We start from the raw sequence: 23673 nt of genomic DNA, 5'->3' as shown, positions 1-23673 counted from the left end.
AATTTTCTAGTGTTGGACCCGTGGTGCAGCCCGCGGTAATGAAACCCGCGGTGACTTGGACAACCCGCCGGTGTATGCCCGTGGGTCTAAACCCTTACCCGCACAAGGGTCGGTGTTGCGGGTGGCGAGTGTGGTGTCACTGGTGTGACCCGTGTCCATCCCTATCTGCAACCCTCTCAAAGTACCATCTGCCAACTCGCATCTACCGATGATTCTGAGCATGACATAGTACAGTCCGCAGGCTGCATCGTGCAATGTCTCAACCTGAAGGTGCAAGGTTCCTGATGGCAATAAAAGCTAAGAAACACGATTCTAGGAAAATATGGATAGGACGACGGTGCACCAATGTCAGGGAGACCATCTGGTGGGTGGCCCAAACCAAAGTCCTCGCGGACAGTGGGGTCATCGTACAGAATGCGGGCAGTCAAACCATGAGGAATGACCGCAGGAAGGTGGTCGGCAATCCGAGGGATCATCCGACGACTGCCTTCCATAGTGTGAGCTGTTGCAAGGTGTATTTCCACTTGGGCGAGGACAGGAATATCGTGCAGAAGGGGTAGGATGATCCCCACGCTGGCTGCTTCAGACTGGGCTTGGACCATAAAGACCTGAGGGACGTGTGAGGGTCAGACGGTGAAGGATCATATGCTTGTGGGAGCCTCACCAGCAGGACGTGCATCCGGACTGCCCATGCTTTCCACAGGATCGGATCGAAGGGCTCGGTAAAGATCTCAATGTGAAGAAGAGCTTCCGTGAGGATGTATTTGCGAAGGATGATGCTGGCATCCATGAATGGGAGATTGAGTTCAGGATGGGAGATATGCCTCCGAGGCAGGTGGGTGCTTATTAGGTGCTTGGGCGGGCCCGATGATGGAGGATCCCTCGGATTGAGTAGGAGCGTGAGTGGACGGGATTGTGAGATATGGCATGATGGGCAGTGATGCAGCAGAATGATTGTTAAGCAGATGCGGGCAGTATCGGGAGGGCAGGAAAAGGTCAGGACCAGTTTAAGTATGATGGCAGGGGAAGAGGCCAGGTAGAACCCACCGTCCCGGAAGGTACCCTTGCAAAAAGCCTCATTCACATTCCCATTCCATTCAGTTTGTGCATCTTTGGGCAGTCTTGCATTTGTGCATTTCTGGGCAGTCTTGTGTTTCTGCATTTTAGCGTTCTCCTTAGAACAGTGCAATTTTACCTGTGACACATTTTCCAGCGACTATAGCGACTACAGAGATTTTCTAGCTACGCTATCAGGCTACCCATCTCATACTTCTGGAATAGACTTTTCTCCTCCATTGCATCTCAGACCTCACGCGGACTTGATTCCGCTTGTACTCCACCTTTCTGACTTGTGATGAAAATACAATCTTGTCAACTGGAGCCCACCACGAGGGGTCTTCATGCGATATGGCGGAGCAGTCACCTTGCTTCCAGATCGCTCCAAGAGGAGCTTACCTTGGCAGCTTCCCAGCCGCCGACTCCAGGTTCCCCAGTGTTCATGGGTTCACTTTCTGACAATTTCGCATACCGACCACCTATCGACTTCGATGATCCGGAGAACCCATTTGTTGACACCCGCCTTTCGATTTCCTCGCTCTTGAGATCTTGCAAATCATCGCCCCTGTCACCACTTCTGGAGGATGTCTCACTCATTCCATCTCGTCCCCCGTCCTCAGCTCTATCACCACAATGCCTAGAAGCCGCAGCCATGGCGGACCAGGAACCAGCCCCCAGACCAGTCTCGATGCCAGCATATGGTCACTCGATGGCGCCCACCTTTGATGGATCTTCATGAGCCTTGATGTGGTATTTCGCTGATCTTGAAGATTTGGCGATGCGAGTACAGCTGGACGATGATGCAAAAATCTGAGCGGCTTGCAAGTACGTGTCGTTGGATGAGGCGGATCTTTGGATGGGTGTCACGGAGTGAGAGCTGTATGAGCAGTTCAAGACTGCAGTCATCACACTGTACCCAGGAGCAGAGGATGACCGTCGATACACACAGTCTGACTTGACCCAGATTGTACGGGCAGCACGGATGAGAGGAGTATCCAGTCGCGTGGAGGAGGGACAGTACTATCGGGATTTTACTCGCGTCACATTGTTCTTGTTGTCTAGGGGTCAACTATCAGCCTATGAGTGGGACCGGCTGTACCTTGAAGGGTTCGAAGTGTCCCCCTTACATGCTATCAAAAATTGACTGGCGATTAAGGTTCCCGATCAGAATCCGGATGATCTGTATGCAATATCGGAAGTCCATTCTGCAGTGCAGCACATCCTTAGTGGGAGCGGGAGTGCATTGAGTGCAGTGGCAGTATCGAAGCTGAGCGCAGGGACGGTGAAGTTGGAAGGGAACGAGATGGACGCAATGCGGTTTCTAGCAAATGTGTTGCAGCAAGCCATGTGAACATCTGGGGGGGGGGGGACAGGCACCGGTAATGCAGGCCAACATTCAGGCAGCGGTCGCGCAAAATCCTCTTCCACAAGCACTCCGTGCCTGTAACTTCTGTCTAGCCATCGACCATTTCATGCAAAACTGTCCATGCATCGAGGATTACATCAGGGCATGAAAGATTAATTGTGATGCACTCAGTAGGATTATCCTCCCAAATGGATGGTTCATTCCTCATGACCTTCCTAGACGTAGCATGGCGGAGCGTGTTGATGCATGGCATGATATGTATCCTGGGAACCTTTTCAGTGATGGTCTGGGGCCGTCCGCAGCGCCTCCACCCAATGTTTCGAGGGATGGGCGTGACCAGCCTCCGCATATGGTCAGCCTGTGGGAGATCGCGAAGGAGGCACTTAACTCCAAGGAACTGTCATCAGCATACATTGAGGAATGTCTTGACGACTCCGCGACATCAGTACTAGAAGCCGGTGTGGCTCTGAAGAAAAAGACTGTTCGGTTCAATGACAACGCCGCAGGGAAGTCGGCGAAGCGTCCTCCCGGTATACCGGCCTCCCAGGTCCCCACGTCAATTCTCAAGCCAGTGTCGGATCCATCTGTGGCGGTGAAAGGAGGTGCGAAGGCATCTTTGGCATCTCCGGGAAACCAGACTATGCAATACAGCTATAAGATGCCGGTGGAAGACAAGGTGAATGTGTGGGATATATTTGAGCACGTCCAAAATGAAGTCCGCATCTCGCTTACACATCAGGAACTGATGGCATTGTGCCCGGAGATCCGCAAGCTTGAGAAGGAGGAGATTACTGCAAAGCGAGTAGCAACAACAGGAAGCTTCAAGGCTGCGGATGGCGAGGAGGTTGCGGAGGCTCTCTTAGTGGACGTGAGCAATGGCGGCGGACCACTTGTGGTGGCCGACGATTCTCTTCCATTGCGAGCAATTGATGCCCTGGTTGAAGGCAAGGAATCAGCAGAACGTATCCTTGACCAAGGCTCACAGATCATCACAATGCGACGGGACATCTGGGAATGCATCGGGTCCACGCTGCAGTCCGAGAAAACACTCAACATGGAATCAGCTAACATGGGTATCAACCAGACGCTCGGACGCCTTGCTAACATTTGATTTGGGTTCGGCGAGATGGATCTGTATCTTCAGGCCCACGTTCTAAATGATGCCCCATTCAAGGTACTCTTGGGCTAACCGTTCTTTACCTTGACGGCATGCAAAACACTCGACTTTACCAATGGCGAGCAACACATTACTCTGTGCAACCCTAACACGCGTCAGGTAGTCATGCTTCCCACTCACGAGCGTCGCCCAAGGCCACGGCCGATGCCACCTCCAGGAATGGGTTTTCAAGACTCGAGGAGTCAGGCTTGATCCGAGGAGGGTCCACAATGAACAGGCACCAGCGTGCTAGTGATACCCTTAAAATGACAGGACACATCGGGGAGCGGTCCCTTGTGGATGGTAGAGTTCCCCATGTTCCAGAATCAGTGTCTTCAGTTTCCTCTCTCTCTTCCTCTATGGCTGCGGTATCCTCTCTCTCTTCCTCTATGGATTCGTTTTCCTCTCTCTCATCCTCTGCGGCTCCGGTTTCCTCCCTCTGAAGACTTATTTCCTTGGATCATTTCATTGCAAATCGAAGAGCCCTGCATTCTTTATACCCTTTCCTCATCTTTTTGCAGTATCGGAGCAGTCAGCAGTGTGACCACACCTGCAGTGGCCCCTGGTGCATTCCAGATAGAGCACGAGGCCGTAGTCCACAGTTATGGATATAAAAAGGTTGACAAGCATGTCAAGTCTGTTCCAGGAATACTGGCTGACGAGTTCTGGATCATGTGGCGTGTTCCCCGTGACCCCATGCAGAACCTCCCATCACTCCCCTTTCACCCACCAGACTTCATCGGTGGATCACATTATACAGAGGAATGATGGTGGGACCTTAACATCAACAGCGACGGGTTTCTCTGGGAGGAGGAGGTGAAGCTGTTCGATCACATCCTCTATCTCCATGAGCAAGTGTTCGTCTGGGATGAGTCCGAAAAAGGGAAATTTAGCGATGAATATTTCGAGCCGATCCGAATTCCCTATCAGCAGCATGTCCCTTGGGCATTGCGCAACATTCCTATTCTGCCGGGAATCCACGAGCAAGTTATTCAAGTCATTCGCGATAAGATCGCATCAGGTGTATACGAGCCATCGAACTCATCCTACCAATCACGCTGGTTCTGTGTCCTGAAGAAGGATGGGAAGTCGCTACATTTGGTACATGATCTCCAGCCACTAAATGCCATTGTGATTTGAGATTCGGCAGCACCGCCACAGATTGAGGATATAGCGGAGGCGTTCAGCGGATGCTCTTGCTATGCGAGCTTCGACCTGTTCGTCGCGTTCGACCAAAGAACTCTTCACCCGGACTCCCGTGACCTGACAACCTTCCAGAGCCCGCTCGAAGCACTCCACCTGACCACCATTCCGATGGGATATACCAACCCAGTCCAGATCATGCATGGCGATGTGACCTTCATCTTACAAGATGAGATACCACATGTCATGATTCCCTACATCAACGACATCCCTGTAAAGAATGGGACAACGCAATACGAGATGTCTGATGGAGGATACGAAGTCATCCCCCAGAACTCCGGAATATGTCGCTTCATCTGAGAGCATGCAGAGAATGTCAACCGCGTGATTCATCATCTGGAGATGGCCGGTGCGATGCTCTCAGGAAAGAAATGCAACATCTGTGAACCGGAACTTGAATACCTTGGCGGGTTGTACAACTATGAAGGTCAGTGGCCTTTGCCATCTCGCATACAGAAGATCGTTGATTGGCCGGCATGTACGACTGTCACAGAGGTCCGCGGAATTGCTGTCGGTTTTGTCCTTTTCCAACTTGGCGAAGATGGGAAGTGTCACCCAAACCGTTTCAGATCCATCACTTGGAATGAGCGCGAGTCGCAGTACACACAAGCGAAGGTCGAATTGTATGGTCTCTTTCGCGCTCTCCACGCAGTTCAGATCTACATCATTGGGGTCGCAAACTTGGTTATAGAAGTCGACGCGAAATACATCAAAGGAATGCTAAATAATCCCGACATCCAACCCAATGCTACTATCAACCATTGGATCGCTGGTATCCTACTATTCGACTTCGCCTTGTACACGTACCAGGTTCACGCCACACGGGGGCCAATGGTTTGTCACGTCAGCCCCGTGCGAATGAAGACCCCGAGGAGGACAATGACTTTGAGCAGTGGTTGGACAAAGCTAACACTTTCACTATTGATACCGCAAATTCCGGGATTATGTGTGAAGGGTGGCGCACCTGTACTCCAGGGACCGTCTTCACTGCCTTGAGTGCTAGGACACCAGATGTCGCGGTCTACACCTCGGCCGCAGAAGATGTCGAGATATCGCGAACAGGAAAGGCCATAGCTAGGAATGGACGCGTTCTCAAAGTCCGCGACTTCCTACGTGATCCCGAGGTTGCTATGAGCATGCCAATAAAGGACCGCCATCAATTCCTCAGATATGCATCGGATTTCTTTCTCAGGGATGGAAATCTCTGGTGAAAGGACCCGAGTGGCAGGCACAAACTATTTGTCGATGAGGGAAGATGCTACACGCTTATCCAACAGGCGCATAATGACCTCGGCCACAAGGGAATTTTCACAGTACGGACTCGCTTGCTGGAACGCTTCTGGTGGCCACTCTTAGACCAGGATGTGCGATGGTACGTGGGCACATGCCACGAATGCCAGGTCTGCCAGATGATGAAGGTGCACATTCCACCAACAGTCGTGCTGCCTTCTGCACTCTTTCACAAGGCACACATGGACACGATGCTTATGCCGCGGGCAGGGGGGTACCGATATATTGTACAAGCACGCTGCTCGCTTACATCATATCCCAAATAGCGAATGCTCCGACAGGAAAATGGGCGGACCCTTGGTGCATTCATCTTTGAAGAAATCCTTTGTCGCTGGGGGGCAGTCGCGGAAATTGTCACCGATAACGACTCCGCTTTTGTTCAGGCATTAGACTATTTGGCTCAGCAATACAAGATTCATCATATCCGAATATCACCGTACAATTCCCAGGCAAATGGGCTTGTGGAACGCCGACATCTGGATGTGCGAGAGGCCGCAATGAAAACGTGTCTGGGAGATGAGCGGAAGTGGCCGATAGTTATGCCCGCAGTCTTCTGGGCAGAGCGCGTCACAATTCAGCGATCTACAGGATACTCCCCATATTACATGGCACATGGAACCAAACCATTGTTCCCCTTCAACATCGCAGAAGCGACGTACCTGGTTCCATACGACGGTGTGCAGATGACCCGTATTGAACTTTTGGCACACCGGGCTCAGCCATCGGTTACAAAAGCGGGAAGAGGACTTGGAGGAAGTACGCAAGTGTGTCATCCGAGCAAGGTACAAGTCGATGGAGCAATTTGCACAAGAGTTTCATGCAACGATTAAGTCTTACAACTTCAAGCCAGGCGATATAGTCCTGGTTCGAAATTCCCGAATTAATATGGAGCTCAACTGTAAGATGAAGCCGCGTTACTTGGGACCCATGGTAGTCGTTCAACGAACCGAGGGCGGATCATACATCCTTGCAGAACCGGACGGTGCGGTATCTCAGCTACGTTTTGCAGCTTTCCGCGTCGTTCCTTACAAGTACCGATCTCGTGCCGATCTCCACTTCACCCCATTGTCCGACGCAGATGAGACGGACAGCGCTGCTGGATCGGATGATGAGGCTTGATGTCAGCATGTATCCGTTCCAGCTGTTTCATCAGAAATTTTAATCTTTGTTTAATTGATCATGACATTCCTATTGAGAACACTGCATTCCGACACCATGAATATTGTACAAGTCATAATAACAGAACAGAGTTTCGTGGGACCCCACAATGCTATCGTACACTACCGCATACACCCGGACTAACGATCCCCTTCGCTTCGCATCTCCCATCCTTCGCTTCACATCTCCTAATCTTCCCCGTCGAAATCAATCTGTTCATCCCCTTCCGTGCCCATCGATATGCTGTGGACGACCTCATCTTCCTCCTCAGAGGGAAACTCGTCATCCGACCCCTCCAAATCCCTGACATGTTTCTCCAACTCAAGCAAACCCTGCGTCACCTCGCGGTGATGGGCAGGAACCATGTCGATGCGAGTGGCGAGGACACCAAAGCGAGTGGCGAAGAGAGCGGGGTCACCGCCGAGTGCACCCATGATGGCATCGAGCTGCGAGCACATCGTATGTTGGCTATCCTCAAGTGCACGTGTGCGTTGCCAGTTACACCTAAGCGCGGACTCAAGTGTCGTGATCTGCTCGCTCAGTTGAAGTGACCGGAAGTTTGCCGGGAGAACATCTGCAAAATACGAATGGAAAGTCGCATGGTGCAGTGGGTCGTCAAGAGATATGGCAGGGATGCTTGGATTACTGTGACTTCCCTGCGATCTGGTGTGCTCGATGGGAGATGGTGCGATGTGCAAGGACCGCGCAGAGGTCTGGCGACTGATGGAGCGGTCAGACGGGTGTCTGGGAAGCGTGGCAGTAACATGTAGCGCAGGACGGGAGTACGTGTCATCCATTGTGTCGGCTGCGATGGATTGCGAGCGCGAGGGCGCACTCATCTGAAGTTGAGGGGGAGGCATGGCCGATGCTGTGCAGATCGGCGCCGGGTTGTCGATCATCATCGGATCAGTTGGCGGAGAGGTGGTGCGACACTTCACTGGACGCTCCTCACCCGCGATCGATCCAATCAGCAGTGGAGACGGGTGGCGACTCTGCGCGGATGGTGCAACAGGAGTCATACCGATGGTCAGGGCAGACAGAGCGACAGATCCACGATCGATCGAACCTGCGCTCCCCATCTCGCAGTTCAAAGAGAGATGCATCAGTTGGGAAGCGGACCCGGTCAACGCAGGCCGTGGGATGGGCGATGTGATCGTGGGCTTGGTACTTTTCATGCTGTGGGTACCCGAAGTTGCGATCTTTGGAGCAGGCAGAGCGACAGGTCGTGGGCGGATTACCTTCTTCCCCTCTTTCTTGGATATGGATGATGCAGGCAGGGACGCCATGAGGGACTTGTACGCAGCCAATGCGTCCTCGATTTCGGTGTGGCTTTTGAGTGTAAGGGGGACTTTGAACCCCTCCACGGTTAAATGTGCGTGCATGGCTCGCGCGCGCTCCTGCATATCTGCAATCCACCATAGCTTAACCATTGAATACTGGAGAGGGATGGCGACATACAATGTGATCCCTCAGACCCTCAGCCCATCCACGATCCCGCGTGCATGGGACCTTCATCGCTGCGACGAGCTCCATGATGAACACTGCGTAGTTCTTCATTTGCAGACCAGCGAATTCCGACATGGTGTGGGTGGAGGAGTTTGGGAGATAAGGTTGAAGGGCTGAAAATGAACACATGCGGCCAACATTCCCAGGAGGCCCGGAATCTGTATAGGCATGAAAACGCAGGCAGAAGCGCCCCCTCGCACTTATCGCATGCCTCCCAGAAATATTCGCAATTTATTGAGTGCGGGGCGGGGACAATATCTTGGCAGCTCAAAGGCCAGGAATAATACTAATACAAGCGGTGACGTTATGCGGAACGCAGTATCTACACCTCTTCATCATCGTCGTTCTCTTCCAACCCAGCCGGAACCTCGTTGTCTGCATCTGAGTCAGGCTGTTCTGCATGCAAAGTGAGGATGGTCACTCCAGCTCTGCAGAGCGCGTTCGCCATAGTCGCGAAGTCGGGAGCCATCCGATCCTGCTTCTGGTGAATATAATACAATGCCGTGTCAAAGCCATTGAGGCAGGTGGCGAGGTTGTCAGGATCAGCAGCAGGGGTGGGAGCACCACGAAGTTTGTTCAGAAGGGCGGTCGCCTTGTTTTTGTCCCACTTCAGGCACTCTTGTTCTTCCTCCAAACTCGTAATGCGAGCCTCGAGGTCTTGCATTAGGCCCTTCTGTGACTCACGAATGAGCGCATCGTGGTGAGGGTGAGGCATGGGTGGCACGTTGACATATGGGATGCGGCCTCTGACAGGACCTGCATCCGCCATAGATGACGATTCTGCCACATGACGGGCTTCCAAGGCAGTAGCTGTCTTGCCACGGGATCGCTTCATCTGCGGTCCTGGTGATCCCGCAGTGTGGGTGGACATTGCTAGTGGGGGAGGAATTAGTGAGAGCGTGATCAAGGAGATATCGACATGGATGCACTTTGGGATTTTGCCCTCTGTTTCACATAGGTGCACCTGCACCTCCACACCTGACATCTGGCACAAGATCCTCACGTGGAGGTGCCAAACTCGCAATCCACCTTGGGGATCTGACAGGCATCACAAGCAGGAACATGGATCGATGGAGGCGGTGCAGTGCGACACTCAACCTCGGTGAAATAATCATGGCCCAGTGCCAGCCGCTCCATGGCAGCATCGATCTCATCTTGCGAAGGCTCCGGAAGGAGGGCATTGGGAAATGACTGTGTGCAGGCGTGAACGATCACGTCCACGAACGCTGTGCGAATTGTGTCAACCTCCCGCGGATCAAAATCCGACTCCCTGAAATTGGTGAGGGTCTTGAAGTGAGCCTCCAGGACACCCTGATGGGAAAGAGGGGTCAAAGGTGGACAGCGAAGAAGATGGAATACGGACCACCAAATCGGACAGTGCATAAATCCACACCTGCTGCACCTCATTTTGCGCGGACCTATCTCCCCTAGCAAGATGACCTTGCACTTGCACCACGGCATCGCGGAGGTCGTACTCTGTGATAATACAAGCAGTGGATACTTCGGCCATTTCAGCGGGAAATCATCAAAAGGGGGACTATACTAAAGGCAACCGACCCGAGCATGCGCGGAACCCACGCGTGAGATCGTGGGTGCTATGCGCAAACATCTACTTGCACCAGAAGACCGGGTGCCAGAGTCAGTCCTGTGGAATGCCTGATGAAGTGCCAGTGTCGCGGAGCGCCCGACCAAAAAGTCTCGCGGAGTGCTGGATCAAGTGGCGGAGCGCCAACCGAGAGGATCTCGTATAGCGGCGGACTTAGACAATGTCACGCACCCAATCTGGTGTCGCATAGTATCCACAGCTCGTTCTTGTGTATGGGCCCAGGTACCCTGACCGTGGACGGTCAGTATTTGAAGTGTTGAGGAGATGAAGGGATGCAGAGCGCGCTGAGGTGGGAATCACATCCGTGAAGCGGTCTCACATTTTGGAGATACTACAGGGTGCTACACGACCGACCCTAGTCTGATAACAGTTGAAAGCTGGTTATCGGAGGAGGGCACGCTACGAGCCCGAACGCTACTTCCAATTCCTCGACTATGATCTGCAACTGTCTCAAAGTACCATCCGCCAGCTTGCATCTACCAGTGATTCCACGCATGACATACAGTTCGTGGGCCACATTGCGCAATGATTCCAGGAAAATAGGGACAGGACGACCGCGCACCAATGTCAGGGAGACCATCTGGCGGGTGGCCTAAACCAAAGTCCTCGCGGACAGTGGGGTCATCATACAGAACGCGGGCAGTCAAACCACGAGGAATGACTGCAGGAAGGTGATCCGCAATTCGAGGTATCATCCGACGACCACCTTCTATAGTGCGAGCTGTTGCCAGGTGTATTTCCACTTGGGCGAGGACAGGGATATCGCGCGGAAGGGGTAGGATGATCCCCATGCTGGCCACTTCAGACTGGGCTTGGACCATAAAGACCTGAGGGACGTGTGAGGGTCAGACGGTGAAGGATCATATGCTCGTGGGGGCTTTACCAGCAGGACGTGCATCTGGACCGCCCATGCTTTCCACAGGATCGGATTGAAGAGCTCGGTAAAGATCTCAATGTGAAGAAGAGCTTCCGTGAGGGTGTATTTGTGAAGGATGACGCTGGCATCCATGGATGGGAGATGCCTCCAAGACAGGCGGGTCCTTATTAGGCGCTCGGGTGGGTTCGGTGATGGCGGATCCCTCGGAATGAGTAGGAGTGTGAGCGGACGGGATTGCAAGATATGGCGTGATGGGCAGTGATTCAGCGGAGCAATTGTTAAGCAAAGGCTGGCAGTATCAGGAGGGCAGGAAAGGTCAGGACCAGTTAAGTATGATGGCAGGGGAAGAGGTCGGGATAGAACCGACCGTCCCGGAAGGTACGCTTGCAAAAGCCTCATTCACATTCCCATCCCATCCAGTTAGTGCGTCTTTGGGCAGTCTTGCATTTGTGCATTTTCTGGGCAGTCTTCGAAAGAACTGTGCATGTACTCCTTGCAAGGCCGACCGCAGGCAAAACTGCGACAACCCTCACCAATGCTGCATAACAGCCCAGAAACTCCTCAATGAACTGCACCCCAAATACCACCCCAACTGAAACCCTCTACCTGACGGTCTGTCCCTCACCCCACACTGCCGTCAACAAAATATTCTCGCCCGAGAACACAATGGTGAGATTATCTTCAACCCCTCAGTAACCGCTCTGATGATCTCGCTCCAAATTTCCGCATCTTCGCAGATCCTGATGCATAGTGCAACGATCCTGCCTTCAGATGACAGGCAGCCTTCATACTCTCCGACAAGGCAACCACTGTCTTTACGGATGGCTCCGCCCTATACAACAGTGAAGACCGCACACAGGCCGGTAGCGGCCTATGGTTTGGCCTAAACGACCAACGCAACTCATCTATACAACTCCCTACCGATACCCAATCCAATCAAGCTGGCGAAATCTCCGCCATTCTCAGAGCTTCCCAAATGGTGGGCGGCTTTGCCCCACTACATATTGTAAGCGACTCGTGATATGCCATTGATGGCTTAACTAAACATCTTGCCAAATGGGAAGCCCGCAGATGGATAGGCGTAAGCAATAAACGTCTCTTCCAAGCCACCGCCGCCCGTCTCCGTGAAAGAGGAGCCATCACCACCTTTCGTTGGGTTAAAGGCCACAATCATGAACCAGGAAATGAAGCTGCTGACAAACTCGCCAGAGAAGGTGCATGCAAACCACTCTCTGATGCCCTCGATACCTCCATCCTTTCTAAATTCAACCTCACCGGTGCTCAAGTATCAACCTTAACGCAATGCCTAGCCTACCGCGGCCTCCGCGAATGCATCCCACTCCTAACTCGCACATTGACTGTCATTAATCTTGACATCACGTGACATGCAGTACAAGCTTACACCGGAAAATGACCGACGGACGCCACAATTTGGCACTCCATACGCTCGAAAGACATAACCCGCAAAATCCGAGATTTCCTATGGAAATCTATCCACAAAGCCCACCGTTGCGGAACCTGGTGGGATAACATACCCAATTACACCCACCGATCCACATGTTCTACCTGTGATGTCCCGGAATCAATGGAACACATTCTCAATGACTGTTCAGCACCTGGACAGGAAATCATCTGGTCCCTGGCCAAAAAACTGTGGCTAAAAAAGCATCCATCCTGGCCAAACATCTCCCTTGGCACCATCCTAGGCTGTAGCCTCGCCAATTTCTGCTCCACCAATGGGAAAAGACAACCAGGAGCAAACCGCCTCTTCCGTATACTTATTTCTGAGTCCGCATACCTCGCGTGGTGCATCCGCTGTGAGCGTGTTATTGACTGAGGAAACGATGCCGACACTTGGCACTCCGACGCTGAAATCTCCCGACGATGGATCAAAATAATCAATAAACACCTCAAACTTGACCAAGCCATGACCAACCGTAAATTTGAACACAAAGCGCTCCCACGCTCGTGCGTCCTCCGAACCTGGAGCGGTACACTACGCAATGAACACCTCACGAATATCGTCCTCTGCTACTCTAATGACACCGTGGACTATCGTGACATGAGAAGTGTGTTTACAGAACACGATGTTATGGTCAGCATCAAGACACAGTGCACGCACTGCCCGTCGTCATCCATACACAGTACTCGCTGCTCTGGTGGATACCCACCAATGGCAGTGATGCCCACCAATGCTTGTGGATGCCCACAATTTACTGTGGATGCCTGCGTATCATGTTCACATACTTCACCGCCGCACCACCCCTACACAGACTCGAATACAGGCGGCAACCTTTGACCGCCATCATCTCGGCTTACCCCTATTCCCGATATTCACGAATATTGCTCTCTACTACTAAAAGGACACTGATGACTATCGTAACATATACAATATGTTTGCAGAAGATGACTCCATGTCCAGCGTCGATGCACAGTGTCCGCTGCTGCCCGCCTTTTCGCACGGATGCCCACTGATGGCGGTGGATGCCCAGCAACGACGGTGGATGCCCTTATGCTGCGGGACAGTGTTTACAGATGGCAGCTATATGTCCAGCATCGATGCACGATGCTCGCTACTCCCACCTGCTAAGGTGGATGCCAACCGATGGTGCAGGATTACCTGCCTGGCCGCTCACCGCGATCTCTCACTACCCCTATTCGCGAACACCATCATCTCACATCGACGACTATCGTAACATATAACCTTGCAGACTGCTCATGAGTTGCAAGCATATCTTCGGCGACATCGTTGAGTGCTCACTACTTCCCGCCTTTGAGCACGTATGCTCATTGGTGCTCACCAATGGCCGTGGATGTCTACACATACCCATCCACGATCGATGCCTGCGTGCCATTGCGGATGTCAATTGTTGACTCTGTCTCCTTCCGACGCACATATAGTTGACCTACTGCCACTGTTCATCACCACCACTATCTCGTACTACCCCTATTTGCACACTGCTCGCTGAGTGTACTCCGTGTGCCCCGTAGCCTTTTTCGCGAGTAAGGTCGAGTACGACTCTAAGCACTGCTCGATGCTCGGGGCACTTTCACGCCTCGCCTCTTTCAGACTACGGTGTTGGTGAACAGGTGGCAACCGTGGTACCGGAACTGTGCATAGCTCCTCTGTGGCGAGCCTCACCACCGCGCTACCTGTACAACATCCAGCTGACTGTCTGACATGCACACTGCACTTCTACATCATGCTCCTCGTACATGTCATGTACCGCGATGAAGGTGATTGAGCACACGCACTGCACGGGGACAGTACTTACATTGTTCACACAATCTGCATTTATCCCTCTTGAAATACCGATGTGCAGCTCTCTTGCTCTTTGCTACCCTTTGGTCAGACAACCTTGTGGCTCTTGTCCACGAATGTATTTTCTGTCATCGTACAGAGTGGACAAAGTACGAAAGAGCTTCCAAGAATCTGCCTTTTACCTACGGTCTGATCACCCTATTATGGAAGAACTTCTTCCAAAACATATCTGTGGAGGTGTTGCACCTAGTGTGTACTACATGGGGTTATGTCCAATTTGCTTTTTGTGTGAGCCTATGGTGCAGAGGAAACATACTCCTTCCACATACAAGAGAGCCTACATAGCCTCATGCATCCTTCATGGATTTCGTGGGACAGTGCCCTTGTCAAAGCAGCTCTAATTAGCGGATTTTGAGCTGTATTGATGAGTATGCATTGATCGGAGCGATCTCTGTCCTGGATGTGTTGTATCCTACATTACAGTAGTGTACTGCGCACGGGTACATAACTGCGATCTTGGTGCAACAACCCGGCGTTCCTGAATGGGACCAATGCCGGTAACCTACCTACCTACACCACCATTTGTGCCAGAGTACAGTGTGAGATCTAAGCCAGGATGTCCGGAGAAATCACACCGGCTGTTTCAAGATATAGCTGGGAGCTCTTTGGGAGATCAATCGTCAAATCCGAGAACCCTTGCAGGAGCGTGATATCTATCAGAGCTCTCCTGCTGAGATCAGGCGGATATCCAGAGCCTGAGCTCCGCAGGATAGCCCATTGTTCTCTCACTCAGAGCATGAATGACCTTGCGATGTGATCTATCAAATCCTCAAATGTCGGTGCCGGCAGTGGTTGCGACATTGCACTCGGATCAGGGCCTCAGAGCATTCAAAAGACCCAATGGATGCATGCATATTCAGGGTTTGTATAAAACATGAGCTGCATGAGAGTGCAAATACATGAGAATATAAAAAGGAAAAGGACAACTACAGGATTTTGAAACAACGCTAGGTCAGTTAGATGATGTCATTCCTCCCTCAAGAACTAGGTAAACGGTCAGCCCATCGCGGCGCAGGCTTGCAGTGGCTTGAGACTTGAGTCACGCAAGCCGGAGTAAGTATTAGAGGTGATGACCATGCACCACGAGTTGATCCTTGTCCAGAATCTGTGCAAAGGTGACTAAGAGTAGTGCTACAGTCGAGGAGGGAGGACATACTTCGACATTTTCCTCATCGTTCTCCGATGTGCACAAGCTCGATGTCCATGTGCAGCCGGGGGTTGTCGACCGGTTGCTCAAGCAAAGAGGTTGTTGTGATGCTTCTTCATTCTGAACTTTGAGGGGTCAGAATGAGATGAGTAACAGAAGACAGGATACCGGATGATGACATACCTGGAACAGGACCCTCCTGAGCATTCCATGCAATGGACTCCGCGGATGCTACGCCCTCAAGCATGCCATCATTGCCTATGGACCTAGCAATAGAATCATTTGTGTCGTGAGGCCGCTTGCGCTACTGGCACTTCACGCGCTCCAACGGTTCAGATGTTGGACTTGGTGACAGACTCTGGTTTGGCGAAGGGTTATCGGAAAGCAGGTCAGGACTGAGAGGTTAACATAAAAAATGTAAAAGACCTGTTTCGAAAAAGGATGTTGGATGTTGAAGAAGACAAAAAAGGGAAGGACTAGCAGCGGTCAAGAACGTTGAGAGAAAAAGGTGACAGCCGAGGAAATGAACCGTCTGAAGCGGTCTGAAGTCCACACTTCACGTGCACGTGCCAAGTTTGAATCTCCAGCCGCAAAGTCATGATACTTTTGCTGCTCAGTAGTTAACGTGGTGCCAATACCGGCAGGATGAACGTGGCGCGCCAGTCGACAGATGCAACGGCGGAGTATGTCGGAATCGTATAGGAGGAGTGGACTGCAGATGCAGATGCAGATGCTCTGGAGGGTGTCTGCATTCAGAGCCTCAGAGAGTCCATTGAAGACTCTGCTGATATTCCACTGAGGATCTCACGGGGATATTTGACAGTTCTTATGGAGGTCTCTGCTGATAGATCTCACGCTGATAATCAGCCTGTGATCCCCAGGGTTATCTACCCTGGCTGTCATCTAATCTCAGCAGCGAAGACTCCGGCAGATCTCCAGCAGAAATGGCGGTGTACCTACCTACCTACACAGCCAGATGTTCAGATGCACTCCGGTTAGCCCAGCTGCTGTGAAGTTGTGGTGGAGTGCACGGATGTGCTAGGTTGGACCTGAGGACAGCTTGAACGCAAAATAGTACGCTTGAATCTGGCTTGGCCCGTGGTTCCACCCTGGGTGAACCTGCACCAGGGTCAGCCTCAGGCTCATGTCTCCTGCACTTCCGAGTCTCCCGAAGCACGAACTCGTGGCCACGTGATACACGAACTCGTTGATTTTGTGTATCAGTTGCGAACGAACTTCAACATTCAACCTTCATCCCCATGTTCAATGTTCCCCTCTGCAGTCCATTGAGGACTTGTGCGCCCATCATGTTGGGCTTTCTGATTCATTCAAAGTTTCCTTTGTGACAAATATGTCGCCTGGTGCATGTATACCAGTACCTTGATCTGTACTCAGATCAAGAGCCCGTCCGATACTGACTTCCACTTTCTCAGCAGGGCCTTGTCAACAGGCGGATTTTGGGGGTTCGGCGGTGTTGGTTTTTACAACATTTAAGGTGCGCGAGTGTAGCTCAGTTAAATAAACTAATACCTGTGGATATCAATACTAGCATGTTGATCTTCGACGGCGGTGATCCTTCATGGAGCTCGCAAGCTCTGCACTCACCCAGACCCTTCCGCATTTCGACCGCTCGAAGCTCAGAAAGGTCGGCGCGATCTGCGGGTGCATTGGCGACATCGCACACACATCAAGCGGGATGTACGGTATCGGGTGGCCATCAAGAAGTGGGCGCGCTGACGACAGAATCCCGGCATGGTGATGTCGCTGAGTGGCGAGACAGCTGGCAGTGTTCTGCCCGTTGATGTCTTTTGCTTACATCTGACAGGCTTCCTGTTGGGCTGCACACCCTCTTCCTCATGTCCGTTTTATGCACTGTCGGTAGCATTGAAATATAGTATATATTCCACATTACCGCCAGTTATCAGATACCCAAGCCAAAATTAAGAGACATAGAGGCGCACCTACGATAGATGTAGTGTACACGGACATAACTGAGTTTGAATTGATATACTGCATTTAGACGAAGGATTTACTTGATATGGCGGCAGTGTAACACAACCAAACAAAGCTGTAAGTTGAGGAACCGGCTTGAGCATATTGCGGCTCAAATTGCGGCTCTTGTGCTCTTTCTCCATGCCTGTATACTACCTGGTAGGCAATTTCAGTGTACGGGCTTAGTGAAGATACTGTCTTCTTATTTGTCTTCCTGTAATTCACTCCCAAATTTGTGCAGCAACCAGTTTGCAAAATTTCCATGAATCTATTCAACTCCTTGCCTATATACCACTCATTGGACCTTTGGACTACATGTAACTTGCTTAATATAATATGTGGAAGTGTGGTGTACAGTACGCAGATTTTTGTCTGACGGATTTACCTGCAGAATTGATTCCCATACATGGACTTCAATCTCTGCATTTCTTGTGGGCATACAATGATTGTCTTGCCCACAAGGCAAGGAAGAAAATTTTCATGCACATCACCACTATAATGTTTAGTGTAGGAAGGGTCATGCACAGGGCATCATCAGAGACTGAGTTGAATAACAGTTTTGACATATGGAGAATTTGCATATCCAGCTGTGAATAATTAATTTTATGACTCAATTCCTATGTGATGTTCTCTGATGTTGTAGTGCAGACATACTGATAGACACTCTACAGTATCACTGGACAGCCTAAGTTCATAATAGCATGCACTGTTTGGCAAATTTTCCTCTCTCTTTGAATTAATTTAATTTAATTTAATTAATTTCCAGAAGACCACTACATCTATGGCCTGAGTGCCGTTTGGGGGGCTGACCTTGTCCACGTTGCCCCAAACCTTTGCTCCTCCAAAACAAATAAATAAATAAATTGATCTCAATGGATCTAGACAGTATCTAGACTCTCGAACGGAGAGCTGCACCATCTCGCTTCACATCCTGCTTGAGAGAGCACTTGCATACACACTTTCAGTTCATGGTGCTGTGAATCATTAATCAACTACGATTACTATGGAGCACCCCGTGAATACAGCAAATCGACGAATCCTCGATCTTCCAGCCAAACCGGAAGCAGGTCTAGCGGAATGGACAAGCAAGATCAAGGCAATGCAGCGCCAGGTGGACGCGGATGAGGAGGCGGAACACAAGCGGCTTGAGGAGGAAATCGCTGCCTCTCGCCTTGCGCGTTTGCGAAGGAGCACCGGGTACGGCCAGGCGAGCACTCTCGACTTGTCCAGTAAGCGTTTGTTCTTCTCACATTTAGAGCGCTGACCGTGTTTGATGCAATCTCGAAGCTCGTAGTGAGTATGCCCATGCGCTGAATGCAGACGATAGTACGCCACAGCAGTCCGCGGACGCTGCGGTATGGACACCCAGCAGGCAGGGAAACCAGGACGATGCGTTGCGCAAGTTGATGGGAGAGAGTCGCGATGCAAAGCCGCGATTTTCCGTCTCGTTGCCTCCGACAACGAGTGCGCCGATATCGCTGGCTGCATTTATCGGCGGACGTGCGACCGGCCCTCGGCTCACCCGTCATGCACCTCAGCAGGACGGGAGCAATCCGACACAGTTTGAGCAGCACAGACACATCACTGCGCCTCACCCCGTGTTTGGTCGGGGTGGCGTCGCCGTGCCAGGCATGGTAGGCAGAGGGAAGATGTCTGCGTCCCCTGTTGGTACTACAGAGGAAAGCGACCGAGATAAACTGTCTGCCGTGTCGAATCAAACCTCCAACCGAGATCGTAGGATTAGCACGCCATCTATAGTCAAGGCTTATGCGGAAAGAGCGCCAGGTCAAGCAATGGTTTCGCAGGGGACTATTGTTTCGCAGCCCCCGCGGCAGCGCACGATCAGTACGCCGACAGGGTCTCCCGTTGTTAACACTCCACCAACTCGGCTCGCCGATGTTCACAAGTTCGCCCACCCAACATCTCGCTCACCTGCCCCCCGTTCTACAACACCTCACGAGCAGCGCAGATCCATCACACATACTCCACCACCTGGATCTACATCTGCTACTATGCGTTCGTCCTCCTCCGTACAGAGCTCTCCTCCCGCAATGGTATCACCTTCGTCCTCTCCGAAGCCGCCTATCACCGTCCCCTCACTTGCTCGCCCCATTCAGCCCACACCAAGACTTTCCTTAGGTCCACAGATTCCTGCATCAGCTAATCCCTCCCCGGCATTTTTGCGCACACCTCCACCTAAGGAACCCACACCGAGTATCAGTAAACTACAGGGCCGCGGGTTTGTGCAGAGCATGGTGAAGGCGAGCACTGAACTTGAGAAGAGTTCCCCATGCACTCCTTCCACGCCGATGACCGAACGGAAGGACTCAGGGGGGAAGAAATCGACGCCCGTACTTGATCGCTGGCAGTTTACTGCCAGTGGGAGTGTCTCATCATCTCTACCCAACATCTCTCCCAAACCCCCACCTCTGCATAAAGCGTGCACCGTTGATCCGTCTTCGATGCCTCTTCATACCTCTCCTCCACCACCAATGACCACAAAGTCCGATTATACGGGCAAGTCTGTGAAGTCAATGGCGTCGCTGCCCTCCATGTCCACACAGGAGACAGAGAGGCGATCCTCGGCCAAGGCCGCTAGTGATGTCGGAGTGAATGGCAGTTCACGTCCCCGCGGACTTGGATCCTCGAGTACCATGATTGCATATGTCAAACCTACGAAGACCAGCAATCAGCCCGCCGTGACAACGTCCCCTCCGTCTGTCAATCGCAATGATGCGTCACCGGGGGTGGATGAGCTGGGTATGCGTGTGGGGAAGAGTAATGGGCGTGTGCGGGAGGAAGTCGGGAGGCAGTCCGGTGGACTTCCTCCATCGTCGGGGAAGCCTTTAAGCCATGTAGGTTCATCTTGGTAATCCAAACATATACGTGCAGAGATTGATGCGTCTGTTTCTTCCGGTGCGGCTTGAACTGTCGTCAAATGCTGTGATATAGCTCACGAAAGATCGAGCTAAGAAGCCGCGGAAGGTGAACGCAGCATTAGCTGGAGATAAACCACATACTGCGGCAGTTATCTCGACGAGGGCGAATGACGCACTTCTCTCACAGAGTGCCCAGGAGCTACCGCCAGCAGTACAGACTAACCGAAGGGCAGACTTGGCTGTTCATACACAGGTCCCCGATGTTTCTGAGCCGATATTCAGCGCCCTTGTACCTCCTTCGCCGCTTAAGGACAAACCTGCACTACTACTAAAACCTGCGATAGGAAGGAAGCCCCCGCCAGTGTTAGAACCTTTAGCATCGTCGCTTGATACTATTTCCGATTCTCAGGTATCGACAAGGCCTTCCGCCTCACCTACAAGCCACTCTGGTGTGCCTACCGAAGTAAGAGAAAAATCACCACCCTCACCACGCCATACTCGTATTCCAAGCACTGGAAATCGAGCTACGGTTATGGACGTCGCCCAAGCTTTCCATGAACTTGTTCATCACGAGTCTGCAATGACTGAAACATCGGTATCGGTAATACCACAAGCTTCAGTCCAAGAACATAACCAGAGCCGCTCGCCTGAGAACGACGAAGAACTTAAATCTCTCGCTGCCAGTTTGGGACAACGGAATGGCTGCGCACGTCCTGCCATCCATGCGGAGAAGCGCAAGTCAAGCTATGACAGATATTCTGCAATCACGATGCCGCCTGTGGAGGAAGAGAAGACGCCAGTTCCCTCACCCGCTAACACAATGTCGCGAAGTGCTGTCCAGCCTGCGCCTGAACGAAACCAGGAGAAACCAGATGAACAGTCCTCGCAGAACGAAACTGGCATAGTGTCTGTTTCTCCGGTCGGACCCCCAGTTCCTGGCCTTTCGTATGAGATGAAGCCATTCGCCACTGAGAACAAGTTCATCCATATAGGTATGTAAAGATTATGACATGCCATGGATGCGCATGTCAATTTGTTTTTCTTCTAGAACATGCACAAGATGCCATTCCGTCGGTCGATCTTGATGCTCTTCTGAACAACTGGCGAATGCCGTCGACGGAAGACGGGGACTTGCAACCGATTTCCGTCGACGTTATGTCTGTCATCGGGAACACTGCCACTCCCATCGCACGCGACACGTATATATTCTATGACAACGACTTATTGACAGTGGTCTACCGTGCAAAGGTTCGATCTTCTGGCCTCGTGTCAACGAAAGTATGGGCATGGCGTGGCAAGCACTGTGTGGTGGGCGAGAGGGAAGAAAGAAAACTGCAAGAACTGGCAAGGCGGTATGGAACATCTCCGGTTCGTTACCTCTCCTGACATGAATATTTCTGTAAACCGAATATCAGTTCGTTGACGTTTCGTTGCTTCAGATCACTGTGCACCAATACTGCGAACCTATGGATTTCGTATCTGTGCTAGGTGGCAAGTTTGTCACGCGTCAAGTATGTTCTTGGTAGTTCTCGCAACGGCTTCCCTTGACTGTTCCCACAGGGAGCCCGAACGCACTGGACCGCAGAGAACACTGCAATGCATGTGGTTCGCTCCATTGGCGAGGCGATCTATATTGACGAACTCGAATTTGTACGTGCATTTGTACGATGAGTACCAAGTTTGGCTCAACAGTGATGGCATCTAGGGCATCCGGAATCTCTGCTCAGGTTTCAGTTATTGTCTATCATTACTGGACACGTTCTACGTTTGGTACGGCTTCGGCTCCGTAGAGAGCGAGCGCCGCGCAGCTCTCGAGTATGCGCAAAGTCTTGCGTCGCAATCTTCCAATTTGATGGAGCTGACAGAAGGCGAATCTGATAATGATGAAATGTTTTGGATGATCCTCGGCGAAGGGGAGTACGCCAAGGCAGATTATTGGAAATGGAGACCTTCGGCGCCTGCGATATATCCACGCTTATGGGCCGTGGATGCAGGCAACGGGAGTGGAGCCGTAAGTCTTGGTTTCATTGCTCTGTTATCATCTTTGATCAACTAACGCCTCCGGAAGATTTGCGCGATATCGTCGTTTTGCTATGAGGTTGTAGTGCATGACTCTGTGTTCATCGTTGACTGTGTATGGGAGTTATACGTCCTAGTAGGTAGCGAAGCCCGCGGGAAGCGCCAGGACATTCGATTGGCGTTGTCAACCGCACAGGTATGTGTTGGCCATTGAATGCCTCAAAAACATTCTCTAAGACATGATTTAGGCGATGTCTACCAAAATAGCCTCCTCGAGACCGTTTGCGCCAACTGTACATGTCATAATTTTGCCTACCCAGATACCAACAGATCTCCGTCTGAATTTTCGCGACCTTGATGAAATGGAGCTGGTGAGATATACTCTAATGACTACTGACCTTGTCAATTTATCTAGTTGAAAAACTATTTAGAACTGTGGCATTATACCTGATCACATGAATATTATCACTGCGAAGGAAGCAGAAGAACACGTCAGTGCTGTGTCATCCCTATCCAGTACTCTCTGACATCTGATGTCGCAGCTTGCGCGAACTGTGTGGGAAAGGACTGCTGTTCAAGATCCTGCAATGCTCCCGCTCGGTGTACACTCATCCAATATGAGCTAGTCGTCTGAAAACTCTGCTGTATGTACTATGTATCTCATTGGATAATTCGTCTTCTGGAATCACAGTACATAGACGCCAAATGCAGCTGAGATGTCGACGTCGGTTAGACTATCATTGAGTTCCCCTCACGCAGGCATACTTAACGCGTGATGGAACACGTGACTTCTGGCCGATCCTGTTCCATGCGGACTCCTTCAATTTTCCCGTGTCCTTCGTGGACATTCCGTATCCAATGTCTGATGGTGAGCAGCTTCTTGGGTGTATAAGACAAGTCTAGTACTTCTTGTTTGGGTCTCGGGCCCACCAGGTTTGGAAGAACGCTGTTCTAATTCCGACTGAGCGTTGTTCTAGTAGTCCTTGCGTAACCCCGCCCTTCCTGCGATGTCAGCCTCTATGGTTTGAAGCCCGAGTCGTCTTGTTCAAGCTCACTGTCAGCTGCCTGTCTCAACACATGAGTCTTTCTGCCGGCA

At 51.5% G+C, this 23673-nt stretch overlaps 6 protein-coding genes across 6 annotated transcripts; 3 read left to right on the top strand and 3 right to left on the bottom strand.

Annotated features, from left to right (window-relative positions):
• Positions 1–6: 6 nt before the first annotated feature.
• On the bottom strand, positions 7–790 carry SCP_0310370 (hypothetical protein; the record flags this gene model as incomplete). The annotated part of the gene is made up of 3 exons (XM_027756422.1): positions 7–281; positions 344–608; positions 665–790. 3 exons carry the CDS (start codon positions 788–790, stop codon positions 7–9), a joined length of 666 nt encoding a protein of 221 aa, XP_027612223.1.
• A 1858-nt stretch (positions 791–2648) lies between these two features.
• On the top strand, positions 2649–3533 carry SCP_0310360 (hypothetical protein; the record flags this gene model as incomplete). Its single annotated transcript, XM_027756421.1, has 1 exon — positions 2649–3533. The coding sequence occupies one exon, from the start codon at positions 2649–2651 to the stop codon at positions 3531–3533; it is 885 nt and encodes a 294-aa protein (XP_027612222.1).
• Positions 3534–6340: 2807 nt separating this feature from the next.
• SCP_0310350 (Gag-Pol polyprotein) lies at positions 6341–7190 on the top strand (the record flags this gene model as incomplete). The annotated part of the gene is made up of 2 exons (XM_027756420.1): positions 6341–6748; positions 6807–7190. 2 exons carry the CDS (start codon positions 6341–6343, stop codon positions 7188–7190), a joined length of 792 nt encoding a protein of 263 aa, XP_027612221.1.
• A 227-nt stretch (positions 7191–7417) lies between these two features.
• SCP_0310340 (hypothetical protein) lies at positions 7418–8810 on the bottom strand (the record flags this gene model as incomplete). The annotated part of the gene is made up of 2 exons (XM_027756419.1): positions 7418–8626; positions 8688–8810. The coding sequence occupies 2 exons, from the start codon at positions 8808–8810 to the stop codon at positions 7418–7420; spliced, it is 1332 nt and encodes a 443-aa protein (XP_027612220.1).
• Positions 8811–9057: 247 nt separating this feature from the next.
• On the bottom strand, positions 9058–11350 carry SCP_0310330 (hypothetical protein; the record flags this gene model as incomplete). Its single annotated transcript, XM_027756418.1, has 5 exons — positions 9058–9720; positions 9765–10046; positions 10099–10211; positions 10904–11168; positions 11225–11350. 5 exons carry the CDS (start codon positions 11348–11350, stop codon positions 9058–9060), a joined length of 1449 nt encoding a protein of 482 aa, XP_027612219.1.
• A 7332-nt stretch (positions 11351–18682) lies between these two features.
• On the top strand, positions 18683–23203 carry SCP_0310320 (hypothetical protein; the record flags this gene model as incomplete). The annotated part of the gene is made up of 11 exons (XM_027756417.1): positions 18683–18908; positions 18967–20534; positions 20632–21550; positions 21607–21926; positions 21998–22069; positions 22119–22208; positions 22264–22569; positions 22627–22773; positions 22826–22948; positions 23009–23068; positions 23120–23203. 11 exons carry the CDS (start codon positions 18683–18685, stop codon positions 23201–23203), a joined length of 3915 nt encoding a protein of 1304 aa, XP_027612218.1.
• Between the last annotated feature and the right edge of the window lie 470 nt (positions 23204–23673).

This window comes from Sparassis crispa (genome assembly GCF_003851025.1).
Source record: "Sparassis crispa DNA, contig_000002F, whole genome shotgun sequence".
Lineage (NCBI taxonomy): Eukaryota > Fungi > Basidiomycota > Agaricomycetes > Polyporales > Sparassidaceae > Sparassis > Sparassis crispa.
This window is presented reverse-complemented; position numbering and strand designations above follow the sequence as displayed.